Raw genomic sequence first — 12,564 nt, forward strand, 5'->3', positions numbered from 1 at the left:
TCTTCATTCTTTTGTTATTCTTTCGTTTTCTTCATTCTTTTTTATTCTTTTATTTTCTCTTTTTTGTTATTTTTTCTTTATTTTTGATAAGTTTCATTTTTCTTTATTTTGTTATTCATTTTTTTTCTTCATTCCTTTTTGTTTTCCTTGTTAGTGTTCTGTTTATTCTTCTTTGTTATCCATTAGTTTTCTTTTTTTGTTTCTTTTATGTTAAGCTATCCATCTATTTTTTTCTGGTTATTCATTTGTTATTCTTTCATTTATCTTTTTGTTCTTTTATGTTATCTTTAATTTTATATTTTTTTCATTTTTTCTAATCCTTTCGCTCTTATGATCAATTTGTTATCTATCCTTTAATTTTTGTGTTATTTTGTGATCCTTTATATTTTGTTATCTTGTTAGCCTTTATTTTTTGTTATTTTGTTATCCTTTATTTTTTGTTATTTTGTTATCCTTTATTTTTTTGTTATCCTTTATTTTTTGTTATTTTGTTATCCTTTATTTTTTGTTATTTTGTGATCCTTTATTTTCTGTTATTTTGTTATCCTTTATTTTTTGTTATTTTGTGATCCTTTATTTTTTGTTATTTTGTTATCCTTTATTTTTTGTTATCCCTTTTTTGTTATTTTGTTATCCTTTATTTTTTGTTATTTTGTGATCCTTTTTTTTTTGTTATCCTTTTTTTGTTATTTTGCGATCCTTTCATTTTTTTGTTATCCTTTCATCGTTTTATTTTGTTATCCTTTCATCTTCGTCATTTTGTTATCTTTTCATCTTGTGTTGTAGTTCTGCTGTGTATGTTGTGTTACTTGTACTGTTGGTGTGTGTTGAGGCGGTGTTCCTTGTGTTGTCTAGGTTGATGTTAGTTTATCGGTGAGCCTTCTGTTGTGTGTTGCAGCGTTATTCCTTCTGTTGTCTGTCACTGTGGCGTGTTCCCTGTGTTGTTGTGTTGCTTGTACTGTTGGTGTGTGTTGTGGTGTTCCTTGTGTTGTCTAGGTTGGTGTTAGTTTATCGATGACCCTTCTGTTGTGTGTTGTAGCGGTATTCCTTCTGTTGTCTGTCACTGTGGCGTGTTCCTTGTGTTGTTGTGTTTTTTCCGTCACCCGGGGAAGTGTTGCCGTTCTGTTGTGTATATTGTGTTACTTGTAGCTGCTGTTGGTGTATGTCTTGTGGCGGTGATCCTTCTGTTGTGTGTTGTAGCGGTATTCCTTCTGTTTGTTACTGTGGCGTGTTCCCTGTGTTGTTCTCTTGTTTCCGTCACCCGGGGAAGTGTTGCCGTAAGCTAATCTCTTCGCCCCTTCGCCGCCACCCGATCACGAGGGGCCAGAGGCTGTTGAACCTCCGGGCCGGAACCTGCTGCCTCCTCCCACTCCCCGCCTCAGTACGATCCCCCCCCAGGCTCACCCTCCTCTGTCACCCTCCCTCGTCACTCCCTTGCACACTCCACTGCCTTTATTGTGCATTCACAGCATCCTTACTCTCCCTTTCCACCTCTCGCCCTCTCGTCACTTCTCTTTGTTTTGCTAGAGATGTTTACACTGATATTTTTTTTCTCCCTAGGTTTTCTGTTTAATTAACATACCAGTCTCTCTCTCTCTCTCTCTCTCTCTCTCTCTCTCTCTCTCTCTGGGTCCCGACCTACAACACGTCGCCTAGTGGTTCGCAAGGCTCGTGTGTTGCGATACTAGTTCAGTTCTTTCCTCTTATTCGGAAACTGTGCCGCTCAGGGAATTTTTTTTTTTAGCCTATGATGATGGTGAAGTCTGAGAGAGAGAGAGAGAGAGAGAGAGAGAGAGAGAGAGAGAGAGAGAGAGAGAGAGAGAGAGAGAGAGAGAGAGAGAGTGTGTATTCGCGTGTGTAAGCACGTAATAGGTGTAGTATCGTGTTTGCGACGCTCAATAAATGTAAATAGAAAAGAAGCCTTGTCATTGTGAGGGAATACAAAGTGTTTGTTAAGGTGTCGTCGCCATCCCCAAAATGCCGCGACACGCCAGACGCTCGTTAGCATCACGGCAGCTGCTGCACCTGGCGGCGTCTGCTGTGTGCTGGCAACACCCCGGCGGCCTGACACACTCCCCTTGACCCGCCAGCCTCTGCAGGGCTCCCCCAGGGCCCAGCCAGCCTGATGCTAAAGAACGAACAACAGCAACGAAAAATAAAGCTCGCGGGATGTGATATATATATATATATATATATATATATATATATATATATATATATATATATATATATATATATATATATATATATATATATATATATATATATATATATATATATATATATATATATATATATATATATATATATATATATATATATATATATATATATATATATATATATATATATATATATATATATATATATATATATATATATATATATATATGGGGGGGGGGGCTAGGGAGTAAATTCTTCAAACCTATGAGGTCAAATGAGACGGTTGTTTCTGCATTGTCCTTTTTTACTACTCTTATCAACTCACGACGTTTGGAGCCCCGAGGAGCGGTCATAAATCTGAGCTGTTTGTAGCGGCGTTTCGTTCCCGCCCGGGGAGCAACTTCAGGCCACGTCGCTACAAACAACTTAAATTTTAAACAGCTCCTCGGGCCTTTAGACGCTGTAAAAAGAGAGTTGAGAACAATAATAAAAAAAGCAGAAGCTGAATATTTCGGGAACAGCCCTTTCATTTAGCCTCGTCTGGTTAAAAGAGGGTATATAATTATATGGGGGGTGTAGCGAATCTTAAGATATGCATACACACATACATACATACAGACACATGTGCTTGTACTTACACGCACACCTACACATACATACATTTAAATTATACACTGATATATTATGGAGAAGATATTTTTCTTGGACCGTGTAACGCAACTCATCACATTCACTCTAACTCATTGAGATTTTCTACCGTGTTGTTACCGTTTCTCAGATGTTGGTTAATTTTAATGTTGGTAAAGGTAAAGATGGGAGCATACGCTATAGCTACGCGTGGCCTCGGTGTTCATCTCCGTCGCATTGGCCCTTGAGCCTGTGGTGGGTAAGAATCCATTCCCCCGGGACACAGGGCCAGAGTGACATCCGGGTTACCACACTCCGATTAGTTAGTATTGGTATTGTTGATAGTATTAGTATTGGTATTGGTGTTTGTATTAGTATTGGTGGTAGTATTGGTATTAGTGGTAGTATTAGTATTGGTATTGGTGTTTGTATTAGTAATGGTATTGGTGTTTGTATTAGTATTGGTATTGGTGGTAGTATTGGTATTAGTGGCAGTATTAGTATTGGTATTGGTGTTTGTATTAGTAATGGTATTGGTGTTTGTATTAGTATTGGTATTGGTGGTAGTATTGGTATTAGTGGTAGTATTAGTATTGGTATTTGTATTAGTATTGGTATTAGTGGTAGTATTAGTATTGGTATTTGTATTAGTGGTAGTATTGGTATTTGTATTAGTATTGGTATTAGTGGTAGTATTGGTATTGATATTTGTATTAGTATTGGTATTAGTGGTAGTATTGGTATTGGTATTTGTATTAGTATTGGTATTGGTGGTAGTATTAGTATTGGTATTGGTGGTAGTATTGGTATTGGTATTGGTATTTGTATTAGTATTGGTATTGGTAGTATTAATATTGGTATTTGTATTAGTATTGGTATTAGTGGTAGTATTAGTATTGGTATTTGTATTAGTATTGGTATTAGTGGTAGTATTAGTATTGGTATTTGTATTAGTATTGGTATTAGTGGTAGTATTAGTATTGGTATTTGTATTAGTATTGGTATTAGTGGTAGTATTAGTATTGGTATTGGTGGTAGTATTAGTATTAGTGGTAGCATTAGTATTGGTACTGGTGTTTGTATTAGTATTGGTTGGTTATCAGTTAGTATTTGCCTCCTCAAAAAATAAGTAGCAGGCGCAGGAAAGCAACTTCACTCGTCCATTGAACAAAACGCAATGCAAAATCAGAAATTATTATGATAGTAGAGGAGAGGCGCTGCGCTGGATCGGTAGGAAATAGCAACAAGAGCAACAACAACACAGAGGTGCCCCGAGAGGCGAGTGGGAAGCCCAGGACACCACCAGCCCAGGCCCCGAAGGCACGGATCTCGGTCCTGCTGGGGCGCTCTGCATTTATGAGTGGTGGTGGTGGTGGTGGTGGGGCGAATATTGTGGTGATGACTTCATGGGTGGTGGTGGTGGTGGTGGAGAAATGACTCGAGATAAAAAAAAAAAAAAGGTACATTGCTTGGAGATTAGGTAGGGCGGTCGATGTTTTTTTTTTTTAATTTACTTACTTATTTTATACATCAAAGGAGGAACTCGAGGGCAAAGAACAAACAAACAAAACAAAACAAAAACAAAAACGATATATAAAGGAATTCCCGCTATGTCGCTGCTCCCTAATAGCAAAAAGTAGACCATCCACATTAAAAATTCAAAACCGGATCCCAGAGTGTGTTCCTTGTGGTTATTTCCCCCAGTGGCAGCTTCCCCTCAAGACCACAACCGAGAGAGCCCGGGTTCGATTCCCGGGCCGAGTGGAAAAATTTGGGCGGCTTTTCCGATACCCTACGGCCCTGTCCACCCAGCAGTGAATGGGTACCAGGTATTAATCGAGGGTTGTGTCCCGTCTCCTAGAATCTGTTCCTTTCTCCTATGATTCCTTCCCCTAGTGTCTCTCTTCGGCATATGACCAAAGATGTTGCGCCGAATAAACGAAACTTTCCAACTTTCCCCTCTGGACACATCCCCATTTACAATTTTCCTCCTAACAGACTACCCCATGATCCTCCTTTAGTTATTTTTTCCCCTGGCAAAGTCCCCCTCAACATCTCCATTGGCTATTTCCCACATGACAGACTGCCCCATCATTACCTTCCTCAGATACTAAGATTGGTATTATAAGACACTCTCGCTTCTCACATCATCTATTTTTAAAGGTCACAGAGGGGGTCAGTCGGGTTCCAATGAGTGTTTCTTCAGGTTCACGGTACAGAAGAAGACTCGCACTACCACCAGGGTCATAAAACTACCCATGGAAATGCCCAAAACTCCTATGAAAGCCTTGTCAAATATGTGTTCTTGGGCGGCGATATATCTTGTGATACGACCCTAATTATCTCCCCCTGCCAGATTCCCCTTTGGACACATCCCCCATCGGCTATATCCCTCCTAACAGACTGCCCTTTGATCCTTCCCCCTTAGATATTTCCCCATTCGCAAATTACCCTTTGGACACATCCCTATTACTCTCCAAACAGATTGCCCCCATGATTACACCCCATTTCCCCTGGCAGCATCCCCATGACATCCCCCACTGGCTATTTCCCTCAAGACTCCCCTATGGTCACCCCCCTTAGATATTTCTCCCTCTGCGATTCACCCTCGACATCCCAATTTGCCATTTCCCTCTAAACAGACTGGTTCATGATCACCCTTCTTAAAGATTCTTCCCGGACAGATTCCTCCGTGGTCACATACCTGTCTCAGTTAGTATTGGTATTGGTGTTTGTATTAGTATTGGTATTGGTGGCAGTATTAGTATTGGTATTGGTGTATTTGTTTACCCCGGTACAAACCACTCCTGGGACGGATTGAGACATGTGGCGGCTCCTGGGCAGTCTTCAGTATAGAGAAGGCCTACCTTACCTTAGAATCCTCAATAGGTGACACATTTACGGTTATCTATTAAGTTTTTTTTTTTTAAGTACAGAGAATCCGAATCGAAATGTACATATCTTCAAACATCATGAGCAATCTATTCGGATCTACGAAGTTCCGATGTTGCAAGTATAAAGAATCTGAATAAGTAAGGAGGTCAGTCGTGTTCATTCATAGGAACGTCGTGCAACATCTTCCTCTGCATCATCATCATCATTGTAATCATCTGAAAAGTGAATGTAACTTCTTCTGAAGGCGCACATTGCCTGGTCAGTTGCGTGCCGCACATGACCCAGACATCTCATTCCCCTCGTAAACATGGAAGCGTTCTCGTTATACACATACAAAATATTACTAAAACTTCAACAATGCTGCTTTTCTCTGTCCAGATCAATAGCGGTCTGTAACTTTCTGATGTGATTGATAGCGATATAAAAACAATGAGATCAACTTTTTCACAGTAAACAGTTCAAGGCAAAAAAAGAAAAAAAAAGAAAAAAAGCCCCCAAATCACTGTTTCTATAAATACTCCTATGAATTACTGAATATCCGCTCCACTAACAACTAAGTTCAAGGCAAATAAAAACAATCAATAATGAAAAAAAAGCCCGCAAATCACTGCTTATATAAATACTCCTATGAATTACTGAATATCTGCTCCACTAACAACTATTTACATGTACATTTTTCCTTGCAATTATTTTTCATGAACTGTGTGGAGGCGTCCCTGGGTGTGGAGGAGGGGTCCCTGGGGTGTGGAGGAGGCGTCCCTGGGGTGTGGAGGAGGCGTCCCTGGGGTGTGGAGGAGGCGTCCCTGGGGTGTGGAGGAGGCGTCCCTGGGGTGTGGAGGAGGCGTCCCTGGGGTGTGAAAGAGGCGTCCCTGGGTGTGGAGGCGTCCCTGGGTGTGGAGGGCCCTGAACCACTGCCCGGCCTGTCTTTCTAAATCCGACCCTGCCCTCTTAATTATTACCCTCCCTTCGAACCCATCCCTCCCTTGATATATGCTCCCTCATCCCCATTCTCAGGACAGGTTTTAGGAGGCATTGAAGTGACTCATCTACATTGAATAGAAATACCAAACGTGATTTATAACCTGACGCGGTGTAATATTTCGGACAATTTTCCCCCGACGTTTAAAATTCAACCAAGATTCAGGACTGACACGCTTGGTTATTTTTATTTTTCAACATTGTATTAGTCTTCATCAATAATAACGTGTCTTGATTTATCTTTTTTGACCCGTTTTCAAGGTGTGGTTACTTATTTTTTGTTGATTTTGTTGTATTACTTTATTTTATTTTTAATTTTTTTAACGTCTGAACCTATAGCGCCGGCAGGCTTGCTTGAGGGGCCTGGATGGTAGTCGGTCCCAGCCCGTCATGGCGCAGGCAAGTGTTTATAGTGGTGCCATCTTCTCTTGGCTCATGCTGCCCCCCGGAACTCGTTCTTGATTAACTTAGACAGTTTCCTCTCGAGTCCGGGTTGATGGGTGGTCTTCAGGACAGCATGTGGGTAGTTTTAAGCCACTCGGCGGTGACTGAAAAATCGGAGGTGGTAGCGTGGGGATTCAAACTCGCGTCGTCCATCACGCGGTGAATGTGGGCCCAGCACGCTACCACTCAGCCACCGCCTACCCTCTAAACGACTGAGTTTGTAATATGTCGACCTAACTCCGAAGATCCAATGCTTCTAACAAACTCCGTCCCGAAAATAGAACAAAAAACCCGAATTAACCACATAACTAATAAATACAAATACGACATAAAAAAAACGATTATAATGCCAAGAAGCAGGACTGACGCAAGACGGATCAATAGGAAGCAAGGAAGGCGATATATGTCCTCTCCCAAGTAAAGAAAAGATACAAAAGATCTCGCTAAGTGTTGTTCCTGTAAAGAGCGGACAGCTGGGGTGGGCCATCTATCTAATGGGAGTCGAGTTGTGAGGACAGGCGATCCCCACGACTGGACGATGTGTTGCGGTGGAGGGGGACGCGGCAAGGCTGTTTTGTGGTCAGGGTGGCTTGTAAGGGTAGCAGCGGTGTTGGGGGCGAGGCTGGTGTTGTGTGGGGACTGGGAAGCGTCCTGGGAGAGGTTTTAAAAAGGTCGTGGTTTGGGGCGAGGAGGAAAAGGTTCTGATTTGGGGCGATGAGGTTTTAAAAAGGTTTTGATATGGGGCGATGAGGTTTTAGAAAGGTTTTGATATGGGGAGAGAAGGTTTTAAAAAGGTTTTGATATGAGGCGATGAGGTTTTAGAAAGGTTTTGATATGGGGAGAGGAGGTTTTAAAAAGGTTCTGATTTGGGGCGATGAGGTTTTAAAAAGGTTTTGATATGGGGCGATGAGGTTTTAAAAAGGTTCTGATTTGGGGCGATGAGGTTTTAAAAAGGTTCTGATTTGGGGCGATGAGGTTTTAAAAAGGTTTTGATATGGGGCGATGAGGTTTTAAAAAGGTTTTGATATGGGGAGAGGAGGTTTTAAAAAGGTTCTGATTTGGGGCGATGAGGTTTTAAAAAGGTTTTGATATGGGGAGAGGAGGTTTTAGAAAGGTTTTGATATGGGGAGAGAAGGTTTTAAAAAGGTTTTGGCTTGGGGAGAGGAAGTTTTAAAAAGGTTCTGATTTGGGGCGATGAGGTTTTAAAAAGGTTTTGATATGGGGAGAGGAGGTTTTAAAAATGTTCTGATTTGGGGCGATGAGGTTTTAAAAAGGTTTTGGCTTGGGGAGAGGAGGTTTTAAAAAGGTTCTGATCTGGGGCGTTGAGGTTTTAAAAAGGTTCTAATCTGGGGCGTTGAGGTTTTAAAAAGGTCCTAGTATCATATTCTTAAACATAGCGCCGCCCAAACACACATATTTGACTAGGTTGTCGTAGGAGTTCGGGGTCTTTCCATGGGTAGTTGTATGACCCTAGTGGTAGTTTGACCCTTCCTCTGTACCATGAACCTAAAAAAATAAAAAATAAAAACACTCCTAGAACCCAATTGATCCCATTTTCAGGCTTTAGAAATAGTTGATGTGAGGCGGAAGCTTCTAGAAATACCGACCTTGGTTTAGAGGGGAGTTTTAAATCTTGGAGAAGGTTTTAAAGGTCTTGGTCTGGGCGGGGCAGCGGTGATGTCGGTGTGTTGGGGTAAATTTGTTCAGCCTCGCCGACGCGCACTTTCTAGTTAATTAAGAATGAAAGTCTTTCCATGATATATTCCGCCTCTTCCCATAGTCAAAGTGCTGTCTGTGGCATGTTCGTCGTTTCATAGGATCCTGGTGTACTGTTTGTTATCATTATAGCATTACCATTACTTTGGGTATTGTGAAAAGTTGCAGTTAACAATTCAAATTTTCACTTTTTGGGGTTTTATCAATGTAAATTTAGAAATCTAATACCTTGTACTATCATGGATAACAAAACACATCAGGGAGTTGTGGTGATCCGCTGGTTCCACTTGTTCTAATATGAGGAGCTTTTGAATTTATTTTTCTTTTCATTTGATAATAAATTTGCTCAGGGATTTATTTGCTAGGAAATTAGGTAAGTAAATCTCTTTAAGCAATTTACCAAGTAATTTGCTAAGTAATTCTTCTGAGCAATTTGCTAAACAAAAATTCAGCTTTTTTTCTTTCTCTCTACTCAGCAGCAAATTTGAGATTTTTCGTTGTTATAAATTTTGTTCTTAATAATTAAGAATGAAAATGTTCAAATTAGCTTACTTTTCAGACTTTTCTGTGTGTGTGTGTGTGTGTGTGTGTGTGTGTGTGTGTGTGTGTGTGTGTGTGTTTTCCCTTGTTTTAATCCTCACTTCCTCCTTTTCTTTTCCTACCCTTTCTTCTTTCGTTTTTTTCTCTCCCAAATGACGTAACTTTCGAACTAACTGTGTGTGTGTGTGTGTCAGGCAAGCGGTAGGGCAAAAGGTCTTTGAGCCGAGACTGAGGCCAACGCTCGCTCCGCCTCCTCGTCTAGCGCTGCACCTCCTCGCCTCGGCCTGCACCTCGCCGCCCCGTCTCGCCGCCTTGCCCCGTCTTGCGTCCCTCGAAGACTCAATGGCTGGTATTCTCAGATGATTCCTCCCTCGCATCAACTATTACCAAATGCCGAAAACAGAGACCAGTCGGGTTCAAATGAGCGTTCTATTAGGTTCAAAGTACAGAATATGGATCAAACTACCACCAGGGTCATAAAACTAGCCCTGGAAATGCTCAAAACTCCTACGAACGCCTTGTCAAATATGTGGGTTCAAATGAGTGTTTATTAGGTTCAAAGTACAGAAGATGGATCAAACTACCACCAGGGTCATAAAACTAGCCCTGGAAATGCTCAAAACTCTTACGAACGCCTTCCAAATATGTGGGTTCAAATGAGCGTTTATTAGGTTCAAAGTACAGAATATGGATCAAACTACCACCAGGGTCATAAAACTAGCCCTGGAAATGCTCAAAACTCCTACGAACGCCTTGTCAAATATGTGGGTTCAAATGAGCGTTTATTAGGGTCAAAGTACAGAAGAAGGATCAAACTACCACCAGGGTCATAAAACTAGCCCTGGAAATGCTCAAAACTCCTACGAACGCCTTGTCAAATATGTGGGTTCAAATGAGCGTCTATTAGGTTCAAAGTACAGAAGAATGATCAAACTACCACTAGGGTCATAAAACTAGCCCTGGAAATGCTCAAAACTCCTACGAGCGCCTTGTCAAATATGTGGGTTCAAATGAGCGTTTATTAGGTTCAAAGTACAGAAAAAGTATCAAACTATTAGGTTCAAAGTACAGAAGATGGATCAGACCACCACTAGGGTCATAAAACTAGCCCTGGAAATGCTCAGAACTCTTTAGAAAGCCTTGTCAAATATATGTGCTTGGTCGTTGAAATGTTAAGAATATGCCCGAAGACTCTATAGCCTGTATTTTTAAACCTAACGGAGCCTCAGTTTGTTTGTTTGAAAAGACTCTAAGTAGAAGTTGCTGGGATTTCCATGGATTTTTGTGATGCTCGTGATAGTTTTCCATGATTTCTGCGCACCATCAACCAGTGAAAACCTGGTTAATCATCTCTGTGGCCTTAGAAAACAGTCGTAACGTGAGTCTGCTACGTTTAAGAATATGCACCTATGACGAGGGTTGACACCTTGAGATCAGAAAAATACGGAACATCTCACTCACCAATACGGAACGAATATATATTTGAAGGGACTGATGGCAACCCTAAAATTTCTGTAGCCTGCCCTGCCTTGACAGCCGTTGCCTGCTGCTGGTGGAGGCAGGACGAAGGGGGGTCGCGTTACTGTACACGTATTTCAGGACGACCCTTGGCAAACACGGAATTTTACGGCCTATTTTTTTTTTTTTTTTTTTTTTTACGTTGACCAAAACCATCACTACAGTTTTAATATGCTGAATTTTATCTGCTTGCCCACTCGGATAGACAAATACGGAACAAATGGCGTTCCGTACTGGCTCAAAACGGAACGCACCACTTCATTCTCCAATACGGAACGATTCCGTATTTTAAGGGACGGGTGGTCACCCTACCTATGACTCTAAATATCAAACGTTTCGGGCTTTTGTTAGGACAGCTTTTGAAGGCCACAAAGGAGATACATCTGGTTATATATTGCAAGTTTTTCCCCGTTCACGGCGCAGAAGCCTTCCAAAACTACCACCAGGGTCAAGAAACCACCCATGGAAACCTCTACATCTGCGAGAGCCTTTTTAAATAACTGCACCAATGTTTCGAAGAGTCTGAAACGTTTAAGAATATGCACCTGTGACTTATATTATCAAACGTTTCGGGGTTATTATCAAACGTTTCGGTGTTATCAAAGGTTTCGGGGTTATTATCAAACGTTTCGGGGTTATTATCAAACGTTTCGGGGTTATTATCAAACGTTTCGGGGTTATTATCAAACGTTTCGGGGTTATTATCAAACGTTTCGGGGTTATTATCAAACGTTTCGCCCGTTTTTTAAGGCCATAGAGCAGATACGTCGGGCTGTCATGAGTGTTTTTCCCGTTCACGGCACAGAAGCCTTCCAAAACTACCACCAGGGTCAAGAAACCACCCATGGAAACCTCTACAACATCTACGAGAGCCTTTTTAAATAACTGTACTAATGTTTCGAAGAGTTTGGTATTGTGTGTATCTCTCCCTCTCTCTCCTAACCCCGCCTGATCTATCCCTTTGTCTGGCCGGCTGAGTGGTTTGCTGTAAGACTTCCCGCCTCGACTCCTTGGCTATCTTGTTCGCTGGCTAAGTGGCTGACTGGTTTCCTTTACTGTACAGAAGTATGTGTATGTAGTTAACCAAGGCCTGATCGCCTGCTGGACTCGTGATAGTCTGCTGGGGTATCCTCCCGTTGAGATCATTCGGAACCCGTTAGTCGATCCAAGCGAAGCGATGTAGTACAGACATAGACAACAGTTTCTTCTTACACCGAATCATTCTCCATTTTAATAATTTTCCTTAAGTGTAAATACCATCAACTCCTTTAACCTGGTAGCAGCGATGGGCCAAATTTGTGGCTTTACCGTGTAGCAGCGATGGGCCAAATTTGTAGCTTTACCGTGTAGCAGCGACGGGCCAAATTTGTAGCTTTACCGTGTAGCAGCGACGGGCCAAATTTGTGGCTTTACCGTGTAGCAGCGACGGGCCAAATTTGTGGCTTTACCGTGTAGCAGCGATGGGCCAAATTTGTAGCTTTACCGTGTAGCAGCGATGGGCCAAATTTGTAGCTTTACCGTGTAGCAGCGACGGGCCAAATTTGTGGCTTTACCGTGTAAGCGACGGGCCAATTTGTGGCTTAACCGTGTAGCAGCGACGGTACAAATTTGTGGCTTTACCGTGTAGCAGCGACGGGCCAAATTTGTGGATTTACCGTGTAGCAGCGACGGGCCAAATTTATG

General features: G+C 41.7%; 1 protein-coding gene across 1 annotated transcript in view; it reads left to right on the forward strand.

Moving 5' to 3' along the window:
• Positions 1-6,380: 6,380 nt before the first annotated feature.
• The window catches only part of LOC126988674 (uncharacterized), a 74,276-nt gene continuing 68,092 nt past the window's right edge, over positions 6,381-12,564 (forward strand). The window contains exon 1 of the mRNA XM_050847029.1: positions 6,381-6,576. Coding sequence (XP_050702986.1) covers positions 6,381-6,576 — 196 coding nt within the window. The remainder of the gene's footprint in view (positions 6,577-12,564) is intronic.

The sequence above is a fragment of the Eriocheir sinensis genome, chromosome 70, assembly GCF_024679095.1.
Source record: "Eriocheir sinensis breed Jianghai 21 chromosome 70, ASM2467909v1, whole genome shotgun sequence".
NCBI classification, from domain to species: Eukaryota; Metazoa; Arthropoda; class Malacostraca; order Decapoda; family Varunidae; genus Eriocheir; species Eriocheir sinensis.